This window comes from Oreochromis aureus, linkage group 19 (genome assembly GCF_013358895.1).
Source record: "Oreochromis aureus strain Israel breed Guangdong linkage group 19, ZZ_aureus, whole genome shotgun sequence".
In the NCBI taxonomy this organism is placed as follows: domain Eukaryota; kingdom Metazoa; phylum Chordata; class Actinopteri; order Cichliformes; family Cichlidae; genus Oreochromis; species Oreochromis aureus.
The window spans coordinates 5,385,669-5,412,597 of NC_052960.1; the positions used below are offsets into that span (position 1 = coordinate 5,385,669).

Genomic DNA, 26,929 nt, shown 5'->3' on the forward strand with positions numbered 1-26,929 from the left:
CTGATGAATAATACTTAGTATATTATTGTAACTTTATTTGTCTTTATTCCATAACAAAATGCCAAAATGGCATCTTACACTTAAGCATTCTACAAATGCTTAAGTGACACATTCAAGAAAGCAAATCTTCATGCTTGTATGCCTACTGTCAGAACTGTTTGTTTTCTGGTTCATTCATACTGTGTGGTATTTATACTACTTTTTACCAACATGAAAAAGGGGGGAAATAAGTAATGGTTACTAATGTTATTATTTTTTTTTACTTTGATAACGCAAGATAAAAATATTAATAGTGTTTAGTGAATAGGAATGTCTTTGTTTTATTATTTGTGTATAGTTCAGTAATTATATTTTCATTTATAGACATTAGTTACCTTACATCCCCGGGGGAATCAATAACACAATATTGGCATCTCTGTCAATAGTCAAACCAGCTGTTGACAGTCATCAGTGTGAAAGCTGATTGCAAATTATATCTACCTAAATACCTCAGATTTAGTCACTGAGATTCATTTCTCTCTCTACTTCTATGTTCCCCCTATTTTTCAGGCAACATTTAAATAGATAAATAATGCCCCGACTATATATTTTATACTTATTAGGGTGTTGTCATAGTGACCTGACGAAGCACCCCCATAGCACACCTCCGTTTTTAAAAGAATTGATTTCTTTAACCACACTTTGCTTTCCTGTCATCTTCATGCCGGTCTTATCTTTCACCTTATAACATATTTCTTTCTTTGACATTTTCATGATGTTCTCTTTTGCACACTTTCCTGCATGTAACACTAGTACAGTAGAAGTCTAATGCCGAAAGAATTAAGGGCAACATCCATCACGCTAATTTGTTCAGTCACTGCCTGATTTTAGGATTTACTTAAGAGTTAAATAGGAATGCACCATTTGTGCTTTACTTTCTTAAAGGTTCTGCCGTTGAGTCATTTGAATAATGATTTTTTAAGGAAATTTAAGTTTTGTTTTGCGCAGTACCTCAACACAAGCTATCTGGGAAAAAATGCACAAAGCAGAGTTACTTGGTTCACTTTGCTAAAAAGTATATTAAATATAAATGAAAATATAGAGCTAAAATACTTCACAGTGAGAGGTTATATAACCAGTGGACTACCTAGTTTATCCTGCATCTTGGTGTTATCCAAGTTACTAAATAAAGAATGTTCATATCTCTTTTCCCCCCTGTGAGTGTAGCTGGAGGATGTACCTAAGACACAGTTAAGTTTGAAAAAGACTATGCTAAATACTGGTCTCAAGCCAGGCCACTGAGATGTTTACTTCATGGAAAAAAGCTCTCTTGCTCTTGTAATTTTTAACTGACATTCTCAATAAGAAATGAGATACAGAGAGCAAGAGAGGAGGGACGGATAGACACAAACAGGTAGGACTGTAGCGTGCAAGCAGTCTGTCGCAGGGGATATTGTATTTGTCTGTGTGTGGGCTGGGGGTGGGATAAATAATTTATAGTCATCCAAACATGAGCACACTCTTACATTATTTACATGCAGTACATTTAACACCCAATCACACAGAAACGCTAAATTTAATGTGCTCTGCATTGGGGAAAAAAAGTGAAAGAGATGAAATATTAACAAATGCTCGGTAAGTGTACAGCAACAAAGAGAAAGGCACAAGAAGGAAAAACGAAAGGAAGAAAGAAAGATTAAAGGCGAATCTCAGTAAGAGACATGGCTAGAGGAAATCAGCCATGTGAGGAAAATATTAAACTTGCATAGACCTTTGTCTCAGTGTTTACCTTGCTCCTTGGTGTCCCATCGTGTCATAGTAATAAAAATAGTAGTAGAGTACTTCAAAGCGAACAGGGGGTGAGAGTACTGTGGTCAGGTCATCTGCGGTTTTTCACTGCTTCTTTTTCCCCAAAGCTGATAGTACACAAGCAATAACTTTTTAAATATAATTCCAGAATTGACTTAGCCATACAGAGAAAGTGATGCCCAAGGTGCCTTTGAGCAAAGACTCTTGTGCTACCCTGCTTGCTTCAGTGGAGCAGGCCAGTGGTTAAATGCAGAACAATGTGGTTGTACTAGCCATTTCCCAGGTGTCAGTGTGTGTAAATGTAAAGTAGGTTTTTTAGCTGAAGGGAAAAGAAATACACTCTTTGCTCTGAAAAAAATAGCTATCTGCTGTTTGTTGCATTTCCTAAAACCCCTTCATTTAATTTCATTTAATTTAAAGATTAAAATAGTCTTAATAATGCTACAATTAATATTAAAAGTTATTCATAAAGGACTTCTTTGTAAGAGTTACAGAAATTGCCTATGATTTCATCCTGTGTAATAATGCCTTATCTATATCCACCAATTTTCACTTTACTTTTTATAGATTTTATATTAGATAATGGATCCCTTTTAATAATATTGGTTGATTACCAGTGATATCGTCGTAATTTTCTGACCTGTTCTATTTTTCTCAGCTTTTGGACTAAGATGCAAAAGTTACACTGAAAAATATGACAAGTGAGTTACAAAGATCTTACAAGAAGGCCTCAAGTCATAGTCAATACGCATGTATGTGTGTGTGTGTGTGTCCATGTGAGAGTGGATGTGCTATGTTGCCTTTAATGTGTGACAGACTTATCAAGAGCCACTGGCTAATCACTTCAGTATCTAGGTTAAATACAGATCAATGGTGTATGTGTGAGTCTCTGTGTGTGTGTTTTCATGTGTGTACACATAAAAACATGCACAAATAATCAACAGAACAATTACACTAAATACAGCTTGTGTTTGTGCATATGTGTGCTTACATTAGCTGTGGCATAAAAATACATGCACATCTATTTTTATATCAGGATTTATACACACTTCACAACATCTGAGAGTGTGACTAATCTAAATTTATCCATCAAAAGCTACTTGTCACCTCACAGTCATAGAATGATTCAGTGACTGAGGTGAAAGATGATGATGATGTTTGTATGTGCAAAAAAGAAAAAGCTTAAAAATCTCACATCTTTTAGAATATATGTCAGAAACATCCCCATAATTACTGGAGTTAACTGTTTTGCTGTCTATTACTGTTTTTTGTGAAGCAACCTCTTGTCCAAGTTTTGGCCACATTAATTAATAAAAAGAAAAAGAAGTTGCTTTACCAAGTAGTTAAACTTTTATATAAAATGATATAGATCAATTATATGGCCATATGTAATGGATATATTTAATACGATACTTTCTAATAGATTAAACTAACCAATAGCACATTCAGCTAAACAGTTTGATTGACCAAAAAAAAATTTTTAAATAAGCATTTTCAGAAGGATGGTCATGTGTTAACATGGTTTAGCACTGTTTTGTTTTTGGGGTTTTTGTCTAAATATATTTATTTCGATCTGATTCAACAACATTTGTGTTTACTCACTGCATCTAGCAGTTTTGATTAAGTAGAAGCAAAAAAAATATATATCACGTTTTTCCTGTGGTTTTCCGAATGTCATTCTGGGCAAGAAAAAGTAGATTTGTTATATCTCAAAATTCTCCCAAGCAACTCTTATTCATAGAGCCTGAGGTTATTAATTTTGGACTGACAGTTGGTGAGGTATTACCTATACATCTATATGCCCACAGCAACCCTTATCCATCATTAAGTTGCAATAGCACGAGGTTGACATGAGCTATGTAAGCTACGGTAAGCGATACCATTTGAGAGGTCATAATTTAACTTTTGTCAGCAAAGGTATATTTCAGAAGCAGGCATTAAGCATTCTTCCTTCTTTTCATTAACTGAAACTTAGAAAATCTTCCTAGAAAGTCTTTATCTGTAGCTAATCCTGGGCTCGCCTGCACACAAGGCAGACTAAGCAAATCTGTCAGGTCGTTCCTGTCACCAACAGCCTTTTACAGGTTCTTTTGGGGGATTTCAAGCCACTCTCAGGCCACATGAGAGCTAAATGTTCTTGCTGTTCTGATCTCTGACCAAATGTCTAAATTTCTTACTTTCTCCTTTAGTATGAGTCCTGCCACAAAAGGAGGCGGCTTAGTTTGATCACATCTGAGTCTTTCAGTCACTACCCAAAGCTTACAACTGCAAGTGAGAGTTGAAATGTTCCTCTAAATGTTCCCTCAATGGTCCAGTAGATCCTCTGCATTACTGTTGATATCACTCCATTTCTTTTTGACTTTTGCTTGAGAATAAGAAACCAAGATACTTGAAGCAGAAAAACTGTTCTCAAAGGGTAGGTAGTGATGATTTATGTAGTGGAGCAAAGAAGGTTAAACACAGGTTCAGCAGGTTTTATTTTTTAAACTTCTCCCTAAGGAAGAGCTTGGATTTATGCTTGTGGTTCAAGTATAGTGTCTTTGGAGGCTGTGGCACTCAGCATCACTGTGGAACCACAGTGTGGAGCGTGACGCTTCACCTCTGAGACTTCTCAGAGATGCAGATTATTGGCTTAGTGGCTGATTCCAAGACTTCCAAGGCTGTAGATACTCACACAGAGGTTGCATATGCCACTTAGCGACACACAGTCACCATTCAAGCTAGAGAGGTGTGGAGGTCATGATCGCAAGCAGATTATGTTTCTCTCTCCTAGGCCTTGTGGTTTTAAAAGTCCATACAGTAAAAGCAGATCCATTGCAAATGTGCCCAATAAAGTTGTGCCTCTCAGATCTGGAGTTCAGCTCAAGGAGTTCCCTACGGACAATGGTGGTTGCCTCCAGGCAGTTATGGTTAGCCTTATGCTGGTTGGAAAGCAAAGAGAAATTCAGCAGTGAAAGTGAAGCGAAGCAAGTGATGCATCTCCAATTGGTGGTGACAGATACATCCTTGGACAGTGTGAAAGACGTACTGAATGAGTGTCCTAAAGCTATGGGAAATGCTTTATCCTTTCTGTCACTTCTGTCCATATATTTAATACATCAAGGTATTTCTAGTATGTAGAGAATACAACAGTACGAGAGTGGGCAGTATAGTCGCAGCATCCCACATCGACATCCTTTATTCTCGAAGCTGTTTGCGTTCCAGCCTGGTGAATGGACACTTCTAAAATGTTCACTACTAATGCTCATCGCCTGCATTTTTATCAGCACAGCAGCAGTAGACAGCATCATATTTTTATTACACTGAAAGCTGTTTTTGTCCAGTGTGCACCCTGCCTTTTGCCTTTCTGTCATTTAGCATAAACTCTGGCAAACCCCAAAACCCTAAACCCTGAATAGATGATCATTACATAAACAGATTAATGAACGCAGCAAAGCAAAATAAAAAGTTAAACTAGGTGTTTTTATGCTCATTCCCATCCCTTATTCCTTTTGATTCTTTCACTGTCTTTCTTCTTCAACCTTTTGTCCCATGATACCTTTGTCAATTGCTGATGTATGTGGAAAATTTAGGCAGGACATGCTCTGCTGTTGCACATGTATGGGTGTAGGTTCTTTAGAGAAATATGTTGTGAACTCCCTGAACAGAAAATACACTTCCTACACTTTCTTAATGAAGTAACTGTGTGTGTGCGTGTGTGCTGTAAAACCATGTATTTGACAGCAAAAGCTGTCAAATACATCTTGACAGTTAAGTCTAGATAGTCTGACAAATGTCAGAGTAAAAAAAACAAATCATATAATAACATGAAGCTAATTAAATGATTAAATATGAGACTTCACGCACAATTCACCAAGGCAGAACTGAAAAGCTTCATACGTTCTTGCTACTTTCTATATGCATCTAAACTGGCCTTTAAATTCCAGTAACACTGCCTCAGATCTGTTTACAGTTTGACAAGCTGTTGTAGCAGGCGAGAGAAATCTGGCCAAGAGGGCTACAGAATTTACAGAAAATACACAAACTAGAACACAAATCAACGTAATAAGTAAAGGCAGAATTACAACTGATATTCAGTACAGGCAAGAGAACAAAGAAACCTGAATATCAGATCATTACAAAAGCAACAGCAAAAATAAGATAAGATAAGATAAGATAACCTTTATTAGTCCCACACGTGGGAAATTTGTTTTGTCACAGCAGGAAGTGGACAGTGCAAAAGTTATGAAGCAAAAATTAGAAAAAAAATAAAATAAGAATAGTCATATTGACCAAGAGAACTTTGTCAGTATGACTACTTCTGCCCTTTCAGCGCCGTTGAACCTATGAATTTTAGATGATGACTCTTTGGGAATCATATAAACTTAGATTTAACATCAACTTAAGTTGTGTTAAATGGGACTAAATGGGTTTGTACAACTTAACAGACAGACAGACATGTACATTAATGCAGTTGAGAAATGTTCCACATTTCAGTTAAAGTACATAAATCTTTTCCAACAAGAGCTGGCATCTCATTTGTAGTTGCATCCAAGTAAGAAGAATTTCTTATTTAAATGGTTTTTGAGAGGTAGGACCTTTTTAAGGTTGAACGACTTCAGAGCTGGCTTCTTGAGGGCAAAAAATGTACATTTTTACTAACAGATAGTAGCACAGCATTTGTTTTTTTGTACGCAAATTCCAATTCCACCACCTTTTTCTGAGGTGGTCACAGTGAAACACATTGAATCTGTAATTGAAATGTCTATAATTAGTTTTCTAAGCCAAGCTTCAAACAAGAATATCAGTATGTCACTCAAATCTTCACCAAACCCAGATTAGGAAGAGGACTTTGACATTTAGATGAGCAATACAAAGTTCAGATCCGGTTTAAAATCACAAGGAGTACTCAAACATTTTTAATCTGGACCAGAGATGGGTTGTAAGTATCCAGAGAAAAGCTTTTTAGTTTGGGGATTGTCAGTGCACACCAAAATACAGACCACACTAAAAATGAATAAACACATCATTATGCAGTATGCAAAAGTAAGTTGCAGCTTTAAGTGGAGTACAGGGAAAATACGAACTTGCTGAAACTCCAACATTATCCTTGAATCTCCACAAGAGAACATGCATTCATCAATGCAAACTCATGCACTTAGCACTTTTTATATGAAGAATTCAGCATGTTCTTGAATGTATTTTTACATCTGGAGAGAGACTGAGGTGAAGGATTACACAAAGAGGCAGAAACAGAGAAAGAGATTTCCAACAAAAAGAAATAGTGAAATAAACAGAAAAAGAAAAAGAAAGAAAGACAATGAGAGAAAGAGAAAAGAAACCTTGTAATCTCTGGGTGCTCAGCTGAATAACAAATAAGGGAGAGCGAATGGGACTGAGAGACAATGAAAAGAGATAGGAGACACCAAGCAGGAACAGGAAGGAGAAATATGAGAGGAGAAAAAAAGACATCAGACACATCAGAGGCCGAAGCTGTAAAACGGAGCCAGATATGTTGGTAGAGGCACATTTAGCTTAAGGGAAGGTAGGATTGCTGTCTGCCTGAACACATTGGTTTTAAAAGTAAACGGGGCGTCTGAGTGAAACAGAAATGTGGAGTTTGATGTGCAGAAAGGAAACAGCAAATTTTAAAAGTACACTGGGGAATATAGCCAACACTAAACGTTGTTCTTGTGATGAGAGCATATCCACCCAACAAATTCACTAAGTGAAGTCAAAAATATTCAGTTTTAAAACCAAAGAATCAAGTACTGTAGCCAGTATTTTACAAAGATTTTTGTTGTTGTTTAAAGATTCAGTTAATTATTTAATAATTCAGTTCATTGTATAATATATCCACTTCAAGGTCAAAGGAGCCTATCGCAGCTCTCAGAGGCTACGTTCACACTGCAGGCGAAAGCGCATCAAATCCGATTTTTTTTTTTTACCCTATGCGACCCATATCCAGAGATGGGCAGTAACGCGTTACTTGTAACGCGTTACTGTAATCTGATTACTTTTTTCAAGTAACGAGTAATGTAAGGGATTACTATTGCAAAAACGGTAATTAGATTACCGTTACTTTCACGTAGGAACGCTGCGTTACTGCGTTACTAAAACCGTGATTTTTTTGCGAGAACGTCTCATGACAGTGGACGTAAGCGAGTGCGACGTTCGTGACAACAGCTGTCTGCAGATCATAATATATCGAGTGCGGGACAGAGTGTAGCATGCAGCGTTTAAAGCGTGGAAGTACTGACCTTATTTTGAGTTTGATTCCATAAAAAGTGACAAAACATTAGTGTCCGTTAGCGTGGAAGAAAACTACTTTTACAGCGAAAAACCCTAAACTTCCAAGCAAGCACCGAGTGTACTACGACGTAATGTGAAATTCACAGAGAAACTCATGGATTCTTCCACTGACCGCTGCGGCACACCTGCACCAGGGTAAACCTCCTCCGCCTACCCCAGTCCTGCTTTACAGGTGAAAATAGAGCAACAGGACCGCTAGTCTTTGATTTTATTTATTTTCTGCTGTGTTTTACTTGCATCTATTTGAAAGAGTGAGTGTAAACACAAAAAATATTTTATTTTATATGCTGGAATGTGCAGAAAATAGGTTTAAATGTTAAACAAATTTCTTCCAGTCAGAGAATGTTGCATATAATTTAATTTTTGCTTGATGCATAAAGTTAAAAGATTAAAACTAATAAAACAAGTTTTAAAAAGAGACTTTTACATTTGATTACATTTTGTATGATGAATTATGCAGAAAAAGTAGAATTGGGCTGAAAGATCTATCGCTTTATCACCTATTCAGGTTGTAAATCGTGTTTTTAAAAAGTAACTAAGTAACTAAGTAACTAAGTAATTGATTACTTTTGAAAATAAGTAATCAGTAAAGTAACGGGATTACTTTTTGGGGGAAGTAATCAGTAATTAGTAACTGATTACTTTTTTCAAGTAACTTGACCAACACTGCCCATATCCGATCATGGTATGACAGTGTGAACGGCACAAATCCGATATTTTCAAATCCGATCTGGGTCACTTTCGTATGTGGTACTGAATCCCATACATATCCGATGTTTTAGAAGGCGACTGCTGTTTGAACGGTCATGTCGCATTAAATCCGTCTTTTACGTCACTGACACAAGACAGACACCAATTATCAGCACCGGAGAAGCGCCCGAGAAGACATCGCGAACGCTTCCTGGCCATCCAGTGTAGATGTCAGTGAAACTGTTGGGAAGACAACGTGAACATTTTATTTGTACTGTATAATCTGCAGATTCTGACAGAAATCTGCAGCTATCCTTTGAAGCACCGCTCCTCTCTAAAACAGCAATAACGATAATTATTAGGTTATTTACATTATTATGTAAATAACAAAATAACTTAAAGCAAAAATTGGGAAACGTAAAGTCCGAAGTCTTTATATTAAGGGCCATCAGTCAAACAATATTGTTTGCTCTGGGTCTAAACAGAGCGCGTTGTGTGTGACGTCTTCTTTTGCGCATGCGGGCCGCTTTGAGCGTTCACACTAGAGCGCGTTTGCTGTCGCATTTTATTTGTAGTGTGAACAAGCAGACAAAAAAAATCGGATTTGATCAAAAAATCGGAATTGAGCATGAAGACCTGCAGTGTGAACGTAGCCAGAGTTTTCTGTCCTGGACTGTAGTACCAAGTACCAAGTACAGAAAAGCCCCAGTTTGGATTTAAAGACCTTTCTGCTGTCAGGCAAATGTGCTAACCACCATACCACCATGCTGCCCCTGGAACTCAAAGTAAGGTCAGTATTTCCACGCTTTAAACGCTGTATGGTCGTACTCTCTCCTGCACTCCATATTATCCATTGTTGATCATATGTCATTGTCATGAGACACTTTTACAAACAAAATCACGGTTTAGTAACCCAGCGTGCTTATGGGAAAGCAACAGTAATATAATTACTTTTTTTGGCAATAGTAATCCAGTACTTTACTCATTATTTGAAAAAAGTAATCGGACTACAGGCGTTACATGTAACGCGTTACTGCCTATCTCTGAGATTAACTTATACATTTTTATTCTATAGTTATTTTTACTTTGTCTGATTGATCGAAACCAGGCTGAGGACCAGAGTCTGTCCCTAACCTCACTGTCTCTGTCCATCTTTGTCATCCATCATTGGTTTCTAGCCAGCCTGTGGGCTTTCCGTTTAAAATAAATAAGTATGGCTACCCTCACGTCTAGTTTCACACACTCCATTTCCTGCTTCTGCCTACGGTGAACAAGAACAACAGAGAGACAGAGACTTTTAGAAAGGAAGTCAGAAATAATACAAGTGTGTGCGATGTGACGAGGTAGCAACAGAGACAGGAATTCACTTCCTGTACGAAAGATAACAAATCCTGAGAGGCATTCTTTGTGAAGAACGGCATTTCTAAATCTCATAAACAAAAAGAAATGGCCTTAATAAAGCAGATACAAAGAGAAAATGAGAAGCTTTTTCTGTTTGATATACATCCTTTAATCTTTGGTATGCAGCCAAACAAACATGTTCCACTTTTAAACATCCATAAATCACTCCCAAATTAACTCAGTGAACAATATAGGCAGTGTGACTGCTGGCACCTGTCGTGGCAGCTTTATCTTCTTTACGCTTCAAAAAATAAACCCTCTAACATCCAGGTTTCACCTTCCATCGTCCATAAAGAAGCTTTAAGGTCGTTAAAGTCATCTTATTCCACATAGTCTAACAGTAAGTGCCCGTTCCAATCCTTCATTACACCCATATGATGTTATTTTTCTGGTTTTTAATATAGGGATACCTTTTTTCTTTTGATAACTGATTCATTTAGCACGAAAGTACACACTTTAACATGTGTCACGGCTGAGATTTCTTTTATTTTGTTTTCGATTTGCTTGTGTACCTTCAATAAATCATTCCCTTGGTTGGTTATAATGGACATATTCACAAGCTTTTACTGCTTTACGATGTATTGGGAAGATAAATCTTTTCAGCTGTAAAGCTGCATACACAGTGAAAAAGATTTGTTTGTCATGAAGCTGCCCGCTGGTCGCTGCGGACATGCCTTGCTCGGGTTACCTGGGTGACCCTCTAAAGCATTTACTAGCAGCTCATATGTCAAACGTATTCTTCACTCTCACTGGTAGTCTCTTCAGTCGCTTGCCAGAAAGCTTATCAGGGGTCCGAGTGGCAATTTACCGATCTGCCATTTGACTAGCTGGCACAATTGGTAGTCTGGTTCTTCGCAGTAACAGGATGAACTGAGTCATAAAGTAAATAACTGTTTTAATCTAACCTTGATCAGATCCTTATTTTAGACACATATATAAAATCTCACACTATGTTACATCTGTTCAAAGTTTATAATTTCCATTTATCTTTTGCAGGAAATGTGTTTGCCATCTCTTTTTTTGTTCATTTAAAAAAAAAAATACACAGAAACCAGTTTGGAAGTGTTCAGCATGACTAACAGCTGCACGCAAAACAAAGAGAGAGAAATAGGGATTTGTAAACATGACTAATTACCTTAGAGTGTGCATCCTATGTACCTGCGTCTCCTCTCATGTGTGAATTATACTCCTCCTTTTGTTTTTTTCCTTTTATCTCTTCTCCCTGTCCTCTCCCTTTTCCTCCTCACACCTATTATCCCACAGGACCAGAGGCAAGGAAGGAAGGAATAGGTTAGTTGGGTGACCCAGACTATGCCTGCCCTCAGCTGTTCTCGGCTGCCAAATGTCCCCCTGGGATGAGGGCAGTCCTTCAACTCTCTAGTAGAGAGAAGACACATATGCTAAAAGGCCATCACACAGAAAGGTAAGGAGGAGGTTAACAGAAGGAATGTAGTATGATTACACAAAAAGAAAGTGAGGGAAAAATGGAAATATGTGATGAAGACTTGAAATGTAAAATGAGAGAAGGAAAAAAGCAAAAGAAAAAAGTAAAAGCATCACATAAAGCGAGCAGAAAGATGTCCATTACAGAAAAAAACAACTGAGGGGGAGAAACGAGAACATGTGACTAAAAGTGTACCTTACAGGAACATCATTGAAGAAGGTGATGGAAAGGTGAAACCCATCTATCCTTCCAACCTGTCACTTCATTCAGAGCTTCTTATACTTCAGTCATATATTCATTCCCCCTTTTATTCATCCTTCCTCCCCATCCCTCCATCAAGCCAGGTCTCCATTCATCAAAGTGAGCAGGGGACAGGCAGACTCGACTTTGACTTTGATCTGTTTTGCTAAGAATTCGAGGGCTTCAGCACAAATGGACACACACACACACACACACACACACACACACACACACACACACACATAAGGGTGATCCATCTCTAAGGAAAGCATTTGTTCAAGTTGCTCACAAGAGTCTGCACGGTTGCAGGTTGAATTCCCCAGCTGGCATACAGGCCTCTGAGTGAACTCTAAAGAACTGAAACGTGTCGCACTTTGTTCATTAAGAAGATAAAACAAACACAGGCTGCTGTTTGATCTCTCATCTCATACTACTTCTATGCACCTCTCTCACTCTTTTCCCCCTAAAGCCCTGAGAAAAAAAATGGTCAATAAATAAATACATAAAATCACCACAATTTCTTCTCTTGGTTTATCTGCACATTCACAGGAGTTAATAAAGAAAAAAGATGGTTTGACTGATTCCTGGTTTGATTCCAGGAGGAGAGACAAATCCCTTGAGCAATATGATAGGTAGGGCATTTAGCATCAAAATCCGACAAATCAAACATGTGACGCTACAGAACCCGCTGTGGTGATCTGTTGTAAATAAGGGAGCAGCTGAAAGTACAGGGCTGTAAAAAGCTACTTGACCCCTTTTTGCTGTGCTATTCTTTGCACATTTTTAATACTTAAATGCTTCAGATCATCACACAAATTTTAATATCAGACAAAGATACCATGGTTAAATACAAAATGCATTTTTTAAATGATGATTTCATTTATTAAGGGGTGGGGGGCATCCAAACGATCCTTGCTGCTATGGAAATAAGTAATTTTCATCTAAGCCTAATAACAAGTTTCCCTGATATTATAATCGACATTGTTTTGGGTATTTCCAAGACAGATCCTTCTGCAGAGATCTGTACCAGTAAGTGTATGCGTGTGAATGATCCATGTGCAAGAACCAAATTCATTGTTGTTATGAGGTCAAATTCATATTTTTAGGTCCGTGTGTTCGGTTCATATGTTCAGTCTGTCCAGATTCTGTCAAATTTGCAGGTGATCACAAAGGGTAACACCATCATTTGCACTGTAGTATCTGCATTACTGGAAACTACAGCACTCTGAAATATCTCCTGGCTACACCGGAATAAACAACAATTATCATATAATTCAATAAAATGCCAAGCTTATAGAATTATTATAATTAATGTTTAGAGCAATGCAGTTAATTCTTGTGTCAGTGAAATTACTGATTCATTAATTTTACAGTTTACTCTAAGAGTGGTAATTAACCTGTGAAAATAGCTACACCCCAGTATACACATGGGGACACCGTTTAGGCTGCAAGTACCTTTCATCATTGAATTATCTGCTTAATTTCACAATTATCTATATAGTGTTATTTTGGGGACATTTAAATAAAATTTCCTTTAAAGATTAGTCAACAATCAGTGCACTGTCTCTAATCAAATGAGACTACAAACTCATAACCCCACACCACACCCCACCCTTTTGTTTTGTCTCCTCACTGTCATTTTTCCTGTACAGAGGTACAGCTGAGTTCAGCAGTCAGCCACGCCCTAGAGGGACACATTGAGGTTATAAGTGTAGCTCTAACAACTAGCTGAAGAGAGGAAAGGAAAAGCAGGCCAGGGGAAAGTGAGCCATAGAGAGAGCGGGGGCACTGGGGAGAGGGAATCAACAACAAAGTCTCTGACGTTAAGGAGGTTGGAGGTGGATTTCTGACATAAAAAAGCTAATATGAAGATGAAGCTACTAGACCTCAGCCTGAAAACATTATGGGGGAGATAAGAGATAAGGACTGAAAGAAGAAAACAGATGGAAATAAAATAAGTGAGGACTTATTAATTACAAAGAAGAACAATCATGCAACCTATTAAGTCCAGTGGGGCTACTAATTTCTGTAGTATAGCCTTGTTTTTACTCGTTTCCACTGCAGGGCCAAACTCTTCCCCAAGGCAAACTCAAGGGCAATGAGATAACACCTTGCTGATATTCACCACAAAAATGCCAAAAGGCTTAGCTGCTTTTCACTGAATCTACATTTCAAATACAAGCAAGGGCATCGGATTCATTAAAAAAGTGTGAAGATGGTCACTGTATAATACGCTGTGCCCACAAGTCAGATGCCTGATCTCGTTTTTATAAACAGAAGCTTAACGAGCTTAGCCACCACACTTTGTACATACTGGTTGTGATGGCTGGTAATCTCTTCTTAATGAGGACAAAATAACCTGAAATAAGGCAGCGAATGCTTCAAATGTGTTGACATGACAAATGGGGACCGTTGGGACAAGGGTACCTTGGCCCCCGTACTTCTTGTATCCTTGACTATCAAGTCAAACTGAGCTAACCTGGCATCCAAATGACCCACCAAAACATGGTGGTTGCCCCAGATTTCACCAGCTTTTCTTTTCTATTGCAACTCAAAGCCTGGTGTCTGCTAACGGAAATGAGACTGGCCTGCCTTCCACTAAGCCTCTGTTGTAGCAAACAAAACTAAGAGGATTTTTGTTCCCATTATAAAATTCCTTTTTGGGGAATTTTACTTTTTGCTGGCACGTGAAATATTTATACCATTAGAATGTGTCCAACAGGATATATTAACCATACAAAGTACATATTTTTAAATCAACTAATTGTGGTTATATAATGGCTTTCAATCTAGAACTGTTGGCACAGCATTTTCCTATAAAACTGTTCCTGTACATCTGATAAAATTTTGGCAAGACAACTCTTTGTTTGTTCAGCCTTTATGATAGGCTAAATTACTGGCCTTTTAGTTTATGTGAGAATGCTACCAATTTCAAGCTCATGGCAAGAAAAAACATAAAATGTATTTTTTTTTTAAATTACAAAAATACTTCTTACCTTTAGAGATGTAAATGCTGATGACACGCCGCAGGATTCACATGTTACCAAGGCTACCACAGCTACAGCATCATGGATGAAGGTACAGGTCCAAAATTTTCTCCTCGGTTTTTCTCACTATAGAGGTAAAAAAAAGACATCATTACTGGACTTGAAAAATAGTGAACAGTGAACATAAATAGAATTGAGTGTTTCCATGCCATATTTTGCCTTTAAGATCTATAGTGGCTTTTTTTAAGTGTTTTGGCCTCTAGTGTAGCTGTGGTGTACAGAGTTCCACACCAATGATTGGCTTCAAAAACAGTCTAATTATATATAAATTGCTTGGCTGGCCTTTAACTGAGAACTAAAGAGCTGCAATTGTGCACCACTGAACCAGGAGGAAGTGTGCTAAGGTGAGTGCCCGTGTCGCATAGACTGATCCTACCACACAGGAAATGTGCTCTCATACGCTGCTGTGACTGGATATCAATGACTTGAACAACCCAGACCATTGATCCAGAGATATCTCTCTCTCTTTCTCTCTCTCTCTCTCCCTTGCTTGCTTTATCCCCTCCCAGTTTCTCTTTAAATTCCTCTCCTCTGTCTTTTATCCTGCTTTTCCACATGGATTTTTTCCTTTTTTGCCCCTTGCTTCACTCCTTTCCTCTATCCTCCCCCTCCCTCTGTGGCTCTTGCTTTTCAGCTTTCCTCCTTCAAAGGACAGAGGACACAGCTGAAACAAAGGCTGCCTGTATACCAGCTGAGCCAGCAGGATGGAGGGAAGGAGGGAAGCAGGGAAGGATGGAGGATGAAGGGATGAAAGTGAGGCAAGCAGGAAAGAACGAGGGCAAAGAGTAAGGTGGAAGAAGGTGGAAGGGAGGGGTGTAGGACAGGGCTAAGAAAATGAAGGCACAAGTGTGTGTGTGTTGGGGGAGGGGTGCAGGTTGTGCCAAGAGACAGAGAGTGATGAAGCAGGGATGGAGGTAAAAAAAAAAAAAAAGGGGGCAAAAGGTATGTGAAAGAGAAAAGATGAAGGATAGGCGAAGACAGAGACTGATGGAGAGAGATTGCTCTCACATCAAAAGTGTGTATCAGTCTGTATCAGCAGGATCTCTCTCTCACACACACAAACACACTCACACACAAATCTGCCCTAAAAAACGCAAACACAGGTACTTCATTTTATCTACCTTTCCAAAATCAATCCATTGGATTGCTATCACAGGTTTCAACACAATTTATTTATTTATCATTGTTGTCTCATTCACACAAATGTTTTACTGTACAGAGACACTGTAGACAGATTTTTTTTTAATTTTTATTCATAGTTCTTAAGATGACCTTGGAAAGGAAAAGGAAACTTCTGTAGTGAGATAAAGTCTCTTTGTCAGCAAATCTGCCACTGGCAGCAAAAGTGATTGACTTGTGTTAACATGCACAACCGCACCCGCCAATGCATGCAAGGCAATGAGGCCTATCTATTGGGCTCATGGGGCAGAAAAAAAACGCATGTTTTAGTAAGCACACAGTATCATCTATCTCTGTTGCTTTTTTTTATACTGTATGTTTTGTTGCTGAATAAAACAAATTACTGAATGATTGATTCAGTGTGCTACTCATCGTCTGTTTCCTCCCCTAAATATTCATTTATTAATAAACTTTTGAATTCTGCTACCCTGAAAATGACCCTGAGGGAGGCACAACTACGAATACAGAGTGGAAAGTGTTCCAATTAATTTGCTTGTGCAGCAGAATCTCGTCCAAGGCTCTTATGTAACTCCACACCAAACTTATTAGCGCAGCTACTTACAGACACAAACAGACAAATAGAAGTCATCTATGGAGTCAGGTCTTTCTCACCTTACTTTAACCCTTTCCTTACTGACTGTCTCAGTCCCCAGCCAATTTGACAGAGAATAATTTAACCCTACCCATGATTATAAACCTGTTATTAAGACTTGATTTACAGTTTCAAATTGGTACAGTTTTAAATTAAAAGTCTAAATAGTGATCGGTACCGAATTCTGTAAAAACAAAAACAGCATTATACAAACTGTGAATCAATACATTTATTTTAGATTCCCAGCTTGACAAGACAACCAGTCCAGCTTATTGAGCCTGCATCCTGGTGAGACTACATTAACTCCACCTTAGTCTGGAGTTTGCATGGGTGCATTTATCTTTAATGAGGCCTGGATACCCGGGGTGAAGTGCCATAGCAACTTTGTTCAACATGGTTTCCCCATGATGTTGAAAGCTTTGAATGATCCCAAGGTGAAAAGAAGAATTCCAATTTGTCAAGAGAAAAAGGGATCCTAAAAATATTTGCTTTCAATTATTCAATATCTTATGTAACTCCAAACCAGGAAATGCCATAAGTAGGCTGAACAGCCACAGGATGTCTTCGGAGTTACAGTTTGTTTATTCTGTATTTTAGAGTTCACAGTATGGGCAGCATAGTGAGACACCACAGACATCAAAGATTTCTTGTAGTCAAAGCCAGGAGGTGTGTACCAGCAAATCACTGCAATATGATGTCATGATGTCATTCACAGTGGAAAAAATGTTAGAAAACGTCTTTATGGTTTCATAGTTGACAACTGTGCAGACTTTCATTTGCATATTAGTTTACTTCATTCAAACGAACATCTTTTAATTACCAGCATGACTCTCATAGTTAGATAAACAATATTATTATAATAATAATTATAATAATATTATAATATTATTTCCTGTTATGTTCTGAAATGGGACCTATAATGTTATTTTTCCAAGTCCCTTTCTACTAGTGTAGCTTTGCATGATTCACAGTTCAAAATTCTTCTTTTGTGCTTTACATCGGTCCTTGGTGCAGCCCCTCAGTTCATCCACTGTCTTAAAGAAGTTGTAGTTCCTTTCCTAGCCTGCCTTCAAGCAGACTTTCTTCTAATAGCTGATTGTTGCAAACAAAAGGTTTGTACAGCTGGATTTCTTTGCTCACTGACATCATACAAACCTATAAGTAGAAAAAATAAAGACTGAGCATTTAGAGCACTCTGTAGCCTGAGCTGTCAGCTCCAAGGAATTAACTGTATATACCCTGATCTTATTATTGGTAACTGTTTAAATCACTGTATCATCATCATTGAATCAGTACATAGAATAAATAAAGAAAGGCATAATGTGTGTTCAAATGAATGTGTTTCGTCATTTAAACACTAACTCCAGCTGCACCTGCAACTCCACACTCCACTAACACATTATGGATGATGTGTGGTAGATGTTTTGGGTCGGATAGACTTCTGTATGCACAGACAGGTTGTGGTCAAATCTTTAAAGTTTGTTTCCAGTGAGTATAACTGTGGAAGCAAAAGTGCCAGGCATAATAAAGCCCTGTTTATGCAAGTTTACTTGTGTGCGTGAGTCTGTGTGTGTGTGTGTGTGTGTGTGTGTGTGTGTGTGTGTGTGTGTGTGTGTGTGTGTGTGTGTGTGTGTGTGTGTGTGTGTAACGCTTGACTGAGTCCATGGATAGAACCCATTGCCAGCCAGCCAGCAAGTCACTCTTCTGAATTATTGAAACAGGTCAGTAGGCAAGAGGAGAACAGCGTCTGTACGTCTGTGTTTGTGATTGTCTGTCTGTGCACAGCAGTGCACTGCAAATTCAGAGCTTAAGCTTTCTGCTGTGTTCTATAGAGGGAATTAATGGCTGTGCCTTCTATTCACTAAGATTATAAATAGAAAACAAGTCAACATTTTAACAAATGCAAAATGCTGCAAACACAGGATTAGGTGTGTTGAAAATAGTTAGACGTCTTGAATACAGAGCTCTATCGGAAAACATTTACCTGGAAAGTAAAAACATCTACCTGGGATGACCTAAAAAATGCTGATATTTCTCAGTCACATTAAATTAAGAAGAAGAAGCTTCAGAGCAGCTGTGCTCTTTTCTGTTCTTGTTGTTGTCCTGTGCCGTTTTTCTGTCCAACCAAAAGCAGCCAAAATAAATAGTGCAGCAGTATAAATACCAAGGGTAACCAATGTTCCTAGATGAGATAAATATAAAGAAGCCAGACAGCGCTTCTGATCTGTGCTGCTGTGATATTTAACGCACCAATGGAACAGATGCACAAACGAGTTGTTGGACTTTGTTTTTGGCTTTTTTTTTATCCTGGAAAAAAGGAAAGTAAAAACGTTACTTTTCTTTTAATAAAATGTGCTCTCTTTGGTTTGGGTTTTAGTTCAAACATAGTAAAGGATTGGATTTGAGTAAAAGAAAAAACAAACAAACAAACAATGATCAACACATCGCATGAACCTGTCATTTTAACAGAAATGAATCTGGTGTGCCTGCTGCTAACTGTTTACTTTGGCAAGAAAATACTAAATGTAGATAGATCTAGATAGATACTTCTTACTATTCTTGCCCTGGAAGCTCTTGTTTTATTATTACAATAAAGATGCTTTTTGTTTGTTGTTTCTTTGCTTGCATTTATATGCTTTCCTTTCTTCTTTTATTCTCCAATTTACATCTGTATTCTTTGTTGCTGCACACCCCCATGCCCCCTAGGAGACTATAAAGACCATCCTGACTCAGCTTATCTTACAAATGCACCATGTTATCTTTGCACAAGTGCATACTGTGAACTGGAAAATGAGTAAGTCTAATTAGCGCAGTGTTATCTTCGAGTCCAACCCACTCAGTAGTAATAGAGCGCAGTATTGATGCTCCCACACATTTATACGCATTAACTCATCCAGTCACTCTAAAAGCTGGTAGTGTACTACAGAGAGCAGTTATATAACTGAGGTGTGGTCAGTCACTTGCGGTTACACAACTCAGCAACGATGAGTGTATTTTAGCAAGCAAGCGTATGTGCAGCATGTCTCACTACTGTGATGCTACTTTCACCAGCTGTGAAACTGTGCAAATAAACCACACGCCTGTAGAACAAGCACTCAGCCACAGTTGGGATTTGTTTGTCTTCATTGCTGCTTTTCTGTGTTTCATGTCTGTCTCCAAATTCAAATGAAGCCAGTGAGCAATTAAGATTTGCATATTCTCAGAGAATAACGCTGGGTTTTAAAAACAGGTACACTGTAAAATGTAATATTGTGTTTAATTAAAAATATTAAATAGGCTGAACTCATTTTTTATCAATTTGTTATTAGAACTCAATTTAAATAAGTTACCAGTACTTTTTATGCAAAAACGCTGATAAACTCCATTTATTTGAGTTGTCTTAACTTAGAAAAACTAAGTAAGCTGGAAGTTTTGCTTCTCAGGGCGGAAGGATGAAAGATGTGTTTTGAAAATGCCACGTGACTGCCGTTCTGCTCCCTCCCGGATCAGTCCGCATGTTCATGGTGCCAGCATTTGTTATGGAATATATTGAGCAAACCTGGAGATATTATTGTTGTCATTGCTGTGGATCTTTACTGACTTGGTGAGTAAATGTTTACTCTTATTCAAACTGATTTTGTGGCTTCTCTTAGTTTAGCACCAGGTTTATAATCTTGCTAGCTAGTTAGTGTTAGCCTAGCGTTGCTGCTGCCGCTGGGCTCATCTTACTTAAAAATTAACACCACAGCCTTAAAAACCTTACATAAAACTATGTCGGTGAAATTTTCTGTTGATTGTTTGAAATAAATAAGTGAGATAAGAGCCCAGACAAAATTCTTCGGGAGGTGCAGCCGTTAAGGGTGGGGTAGGTAGGGGTGGGGTGGATAACAGAGCTCTCGAAAGCGTGGAAGCACTTTTGCAAATATGTGATATTTTGATAAATTAAGTAGATATTTGAGCATTACATAGCTACATTCTAGCCTGAAAATATCTTAAAAGGTTATTTTGTGACCCAGAAAGGGTAGTCTGCGGAAAAGGAGGATCGCATTTGTCGGCCACGGTTGTTGGAGCCTGTGTACTTGTAAGCGCGGCAATGGCGGAGGAGCGCGGCTAAAAAACTTATTACTTTTTCTGGGTCACAAAATAAACTTTTAAGATATTTTCAGGCGAGAATGTAGCTGTGTAAATTTCAAATATCTGCTCGATTTATCAAGACATCACATATTTGCAAAAATGCTCCGACGTTTTCAGAGACGTCCATTTCTTGTTCATGCTCTTTGGCAGCTTTTGAACATCTGTGGCATCTATTAATGTCAAATCTAGCCTTTATTTAACAACATAAGCAAACTCTATGTTACGATGATTGCACAATCATTAAGGATCAAATCAATGTTCTGTTTTTTCTCCCTCTGCTTGCTTCTTACTGTCTTTGAGGCCGATCGGGACCAGCACTCCTGTTGTTGGACAGAAAGACATCAACTCAGTGGTAAGTGTTTTGGTTTTCCAATATATTAGCAACTGTCAGTGACATTTATATTAATCAGGCTGAACTTTAATCATACTTTAGATCAGCCTGTTTTACTTATTGTTTTGTTTGTGCTTTGGTTTGGGGAAGTTGTTTCTTTACTGATCTTTTCCTGTCTTCTGTTATTAGACTTGAGATATGACTGCACGATGCTGTTGCTGGTGACCACAGTTAACTCTACAAGACATGCTGTGTAAGTAAACAAACAGCAACAGTTTGGTCTGCATTTCTTGAAAGATCACATCCCCCAAACTTAGTTTAGAGGGTCTACACTGTATATAGTGAAGTCTGCAAGTTTTCTAACAGCAAAATTTGTTTTGTGCCCAAAATCATTTTGCACACCATTAGAATGAAAGTTATTGGCTATGTTTGCATAGCCCTTTTTAAAATGATGCTTTGATGACATTATTGTATGTTGGGTGGTGGTCACAGCTATCCAGACTGACAATTGGGACATTGAATGTCACCTCCAGTGGGGAGGGAGCCTGAGATCGTCTAAATTGGAGTCTGTTTTATACCAGAAGCAGAAAAAAATGTTTTAAGAAAGCAATTAAGTTAAAATATGATTGTTTGCTTGCAGGACACCAGGAGAGATGAGTCCTCCATCACAGATGGTCAGTGAAGATGGTCGCCTGCAAGTTCAAGCTCATTGCATCTCCAACCCACATCCACTGCCACTGTACTTAAGGGAAGTTAAAGACTTTCTTCTGCACCTACATTTGGATCACCTCGATCCATGACAGTCATTCAGGCAGTAATGCCTGGACTGGAAACAAGCCGTCCTTAAAATAATACAACATTCCAGCTCATGTGTTGGAATGGAAAACAAATGTGTTGTTTAAATTAGAGACTGCACTTGTGACAGAACAACAAATATTTTATTTTGATTATATAAGTAATGTAAGTACAAAACAAACTTGTGGTAGGCCTAAACTTATTTTCAGAATAATTACATCTGAGACTTTGTTTCATTGTAAGATTATAACAGCGATGGCAATATAATTGTTTGTTGTTCAGCAGAACAGTGTCCAGTATGTTGGCTGTTATACTTTGTTGTGTTTGAAAATAAAAGTTGGGCTGATTTTAACATCATTACAAAAAGTGTTGTTAATTATTTTTAATCATATTCAGGTTACCACAAATTGTTTTTTCATTTAGTTGAACTTGAAATGTTTGTCAGTAGGTAAACAATTAGTATTGTACAGTCAGAAATATCAAGTTATTCTTAATACTGCAGACTTGCAATGTATAAGTTGTCCTAACAGAACAGTCTTGTTAAGTAAGCTTTACTTAGTTTTTTTGAGGCAACGAGTTTCCATAATTTTTTTGAGTTCTGGGAACTAAAAAAAGGCTGTACAGTGTACTCAAAATGAGTAAGTTGCCCTAACTTGGTCATCTTATGTAAACTTGATCCAATTTTTTTGAGTTCTGGGAACAAATGAGCTTGTACAGAGTACTCAAAATAAATAATTTGTCCTAACTTAGTAATTTTTAGCTAAGCTTTACTCAATTTTTTTGAGGCAACGAGTTTCCATAATTTTTTTGAGTTCTGGGAACTAATTAGATTTTACAGTGTAGCTGTTTTGGACTTGACCTATACAGATGATAATATCTCTAATATCTGTCCAGACTGCAATGGCTTCTTTATATCAACACATTCAACCACTATGGTCACCCCCGAACAATCATATTAATCATGTTTTGCACAAAACAAAAGAGTTAATTTATCGAACAGAACTGTGAGATTTAACAAAATTTTTCACATTTTCTCGACATTAATGTTGTTGATAAAATCCCACGTCCTAATTACGATGTCAGAAGACAAATATCACTATCATCCATTCATTTATCCAACTCAGGGTTGTGATTGGGCTGTAAGCTATCCCAGCTGTACTACTACCATTAGGAAAATAAACACTATTAAATTGCTTAATATGGACAATGTGACTGTTGACAAAGATCTGTGAATGTATGGCTGTTGTCACAAATATCAACCATTTCATTGTGTTTTTGCTTTTTGCGACAATTAGCATATTTATGCCCATCTATTGTAATCCGTTATGTGTTGTGTATTCGTTATGTGAAGCCTGGGAAACCAGCAGGTCCTGCATCTGTGTTTTTATACAGGGAGTGCAGAATTATTAGGCAAATGAGTATTTTGTCCACATCATCCTCTTCATGCATGTTGTCTCACTCCAAGCTGTATAGGCTCGAAAGCCTACTACCAATTAAGCATATTAGGTGATGTGCATTTCTGTAATGAGAAGGGGTGTGGTCTAATGACATCAACACCCTATATCAGGTGTGCATAATTATTAGGCAACTTCCTTTCCTTTGGCAAAATGGGTCAAAAGAAGGACTTGACAGGCTCAGAAAAGTCAAAAATAGTGAGATATCTTGCAGAGGGATGCAGCAGTCTTAAAATTGCAAAGCTTCTGAGCGTGATCATCGAACAATCAAGCGTTTCATTCAAAATAGTCAACAGGGTCGCAAGAAGCGTGTGGAAAAACCAAGGCGCAAAATAACTGCCCATGAACTGAGAAAAGTCAAGCGTGCAGCTGCCAAGATGCCACTTGCCACCAGTTTGGCCATATTTCAGAGCTGCAACATCACTGGAGTGCCCAAAAGCACAAGGTGTGCAATACTCAGAGACATGGCCAAGGTAAGAAAGGCTGAAAGACGACCACCACTGAACAAGACACACAAGCTGAAACGTCAAGACTGGGCCAAGAAATATCTCAAGACTGATTTTTCTAAGGTTTTATGGACTGATGAAATGAGAGTGAGTCTTGATGGGCCAGATGGATGGGCCCGTGGCTGGATTGGTAAAGGGCAGAGAGCTCCAGTCCGACTCAGGCGCCAGCAAGGTGGAGGTGGAGTACTGGTTTGGGCTGGTATCATCAAAGATGAGCTTGTGGGGCCTTTTCGGGTTGAGGATGGAGTCAAGCTCAACTCCCAGTCCTACTGCCAGTTTCTGGAAGACACCTTCTTCAAGCAGTGGTACAGGAAGAAGTCTGCATCCTTCAAGAAAAACATGATTTTCATGCAGGACAATGCTCCATCACACGCGTCCAAGTACTCCACAGCGTGGCTGGCAAGAAAGGGTATAAAAGAAGAAAAACTAATGACATGGCCTCCTTGTTCACCTGATCTGAACCCCATTGAGAACCTGTGGTCCATCATCAAATGTGAGATTTACAAGGAGGGAAAACAGTACACCTCTCTGAACAGTGTCTGGGAGGCTGTGGTTGCTGCTGCACGCAATGTTGATGGTGAACAAATCAAAACACTGACAGAATCCATGGATGGCAGGCTTTTGAGTGTCCTTGCAAAGAAAGGTGGCTATATTGGTCACTGATTTGTTTTTGTTTTGTTTTTGAATGTCAGAAATGTATATTTGTGAATGTGGAGATGTTATATTGGTTTCACTGGTAAAAATAAAGAATTGAAATGGGTATATATTTGTTTTTTGTTAAGTTGCCTAATAATTATGCACAGTAATAGTCACCTGCACACACAGATATCCCCCTAAAATAGCTAAAACTAAAAACAAACAAAACTACTTCCAAAAACATTCAGCTTTGATATTAATGAGTTTTTTGGGTTCATTGAGAACATGGTTGTTGTTCAATAATAAAATTATTCTTCAAAAATACAACTTGCCTAATAATTCTGCACTCCCTGTATGTGCAGTAACCGAGTGCAGCAGTAAATGTCTGTATAATTTCTGTAGCTCTGGGTCTCTTAAAATGGGGTGTGGCTGCACTTAAGTTTCTGGTTTTCTTTTTCACTGCTAAATTTGAAATCTGATGAATATTCAGAACGCCACTCAAAAACAAAACCACAGCTCAGTGCAAAATCGTGGACCCAATATGAGAGGATTTTGTGTATGTGTGGGGAGGTGCGTTTTGTGAGGGGTTGGGGGTGGGGTGTGGTGCTTCCAGCTGGGCAATCTTTCATCCTTGCACCTGTCATTCTTTACCACCTCATCCCTTCATCTCAGTGACTGCTATCCACTCCGCCCTCTGTAACTCTGCCTCTCTCTGTTGATCTGTATATCCATCCATCTCTGCCCACCCAAGTCCCTTTTCCTACCCATCATCCCTCAGTACACGCAGGTGTACTAAGGGATGATGGGATATCTACCCCCTGTTGTTCTGTCATGGTGGAAAACCAAAGTGTTTTCAGCTACGTAAGATCAAGACTGTGTTTGGATTTCACTGTTTGTGTCAACATTTAAAACTAATTCTGGTCATGCCACCTTTCCCTAATGGTATGAGAGTTATGCCATTTCACTAGCTGTTACAGTTGCAAATGCATCCATCAGTTATTTCTAGCAAAACACAATGTATAAGGTACTGAAAAAAAATAATGTGTAAAAGGAGGAAAGAAAACATCATAAAAGACACATTTTGATACATAACAGAAATTAGCGCACACCATCCCCACATCCATTTTGTTTAAACCACAGACAGGCACCAGTCTGTCTTGGGTCCTACAAAGAAATGTCAAGAACCTTTTAGTTTGCACACACAACTGTCGACACAGGTCTCAACAGGGTCAAAACTGGAGCCTTTTTTGTTGTGAGGGGAAATTTGTAACCAGTGCACCGCCACACCACCATGGGCAATTTCAAATTTGCCAAGACCGTGAACAAAAGTAATAACAGAGCAGAGGTGGGCCACCAGCACTGCAATCAACAAGGCAGAAAGCTCTTTAAAAGACACACACGGCCGTAACAGTGTGTTGACAACTACTGCAGTGAACCCATGGCTGGGAGTGACCTGGGTGGAACCTCTTGGCTCTGATATAGAAGTGAGGAAATCAACTGGAAGCCTTGAGGAGAGAGGCTGTGATCTGGCCAGACAGTGCTGTGAATAAGGATCCAAACACTGCTCAGGTTGGGTGCCACCTGCCACTTTAAGATGGCTGTAAGTGACATCACTGATAAGCTTAAACTTGAGCATGTTACTGTAACTGGAAATTAACCATTGCTGTTGAGTAGGGATAAAAACCTCATCTAGGTACTGTAAAGCAGTGCATTAACTATGTGTGTAGATGATAATGAATGTCATCAGAAGTTTGCTCCAATAATTATTAGAGAAACCATCTCTGTATTACTAAAGCACATCATTATGTTGTGGTGAAGAAGAATTACAACATAGTTAGTAATGTTATCTAATAAGTGAAGAGTGAACAGCCAATGATATATGGACCATACCTGCTTATAGTTTGTTTAACACAACATGCAGACATATCTCATATTCCACCAGTGGCTCCATAAAAAGACAAACTTACAGGCCGACAATGAAAGAACAGAAGCAGGGCAAAGAAAGTGGGCACTCTTTTTACACCTTCAGCATCACTCCTACACAGATGCACATTCAGCACCAATACACACACATGCATGTGCGAAAAAGTTCCTCTGAATGCAAGCAGGGTTTCCTAGAAAATCCCATTGCTAGTGACTTATCTCCACTTAAGCTCTTTTCACACTAACACCTGCAGCAAAAAAGACATGCTGCAAAAGGCCACCTTCCTGGTTATAGTGCTTTTCAGCGTCCTCGGAGCACATCAAAATGCTACTACACCTTTTTGTTAAGAAAACTAGAATTTGAAGTGTGGAAGTGTGGAATCCATTTTGATGTTTTTACTTTGCATACCTTTTTTCTGCACTGAACAGAACATGTGGTTCCAAGGTTTTGTAGTTAAGGTGTCATTATGAAAAGTTATGACTGCATGGTTAATGCAGG

The 26,929-nt window shown here is 38.4% G+C and overlaps 1 protein-coding gene across 2 annotated transcripts in view; it reads right to left on the minus strand.

Moving 5' to 3' along the window:
* Window positions 1-26,929, minus strand: part of lrfn5a (leucine rich repeat and fibronectin type III domain containing 5a) — a 110,244-nt gene that overhangs the window by 38,122 nt on the left and 45,193 nt on the right. The window contains exons 2-4 of one of the 2 annotated variants that reach the window (XM_039602958.1): window positions 14,851-14,967; window positions 11,815-12,035; window positions 11,306-11,419 (exon numbers count right to left, since the gene is read on the minus strand). In XM_039602958.1, coding sequence (XP_039458892.1) covers window positions 11,306-11,319 — 14 coding nt within the window. In that variant the 5' untranslated portion in view covers window positions 11,320-11,419; window positions 11,815-12,035; window positions 14,851-14,967. The remainder of the gene's footprint in view (window positions 1-11,305; window positions 11,420-11,814; window positions 12,036-14,850; window positions 14,968-26,929) is intronic. The other variant, XM_031746157.2, reaches the window with a different exon arrangement.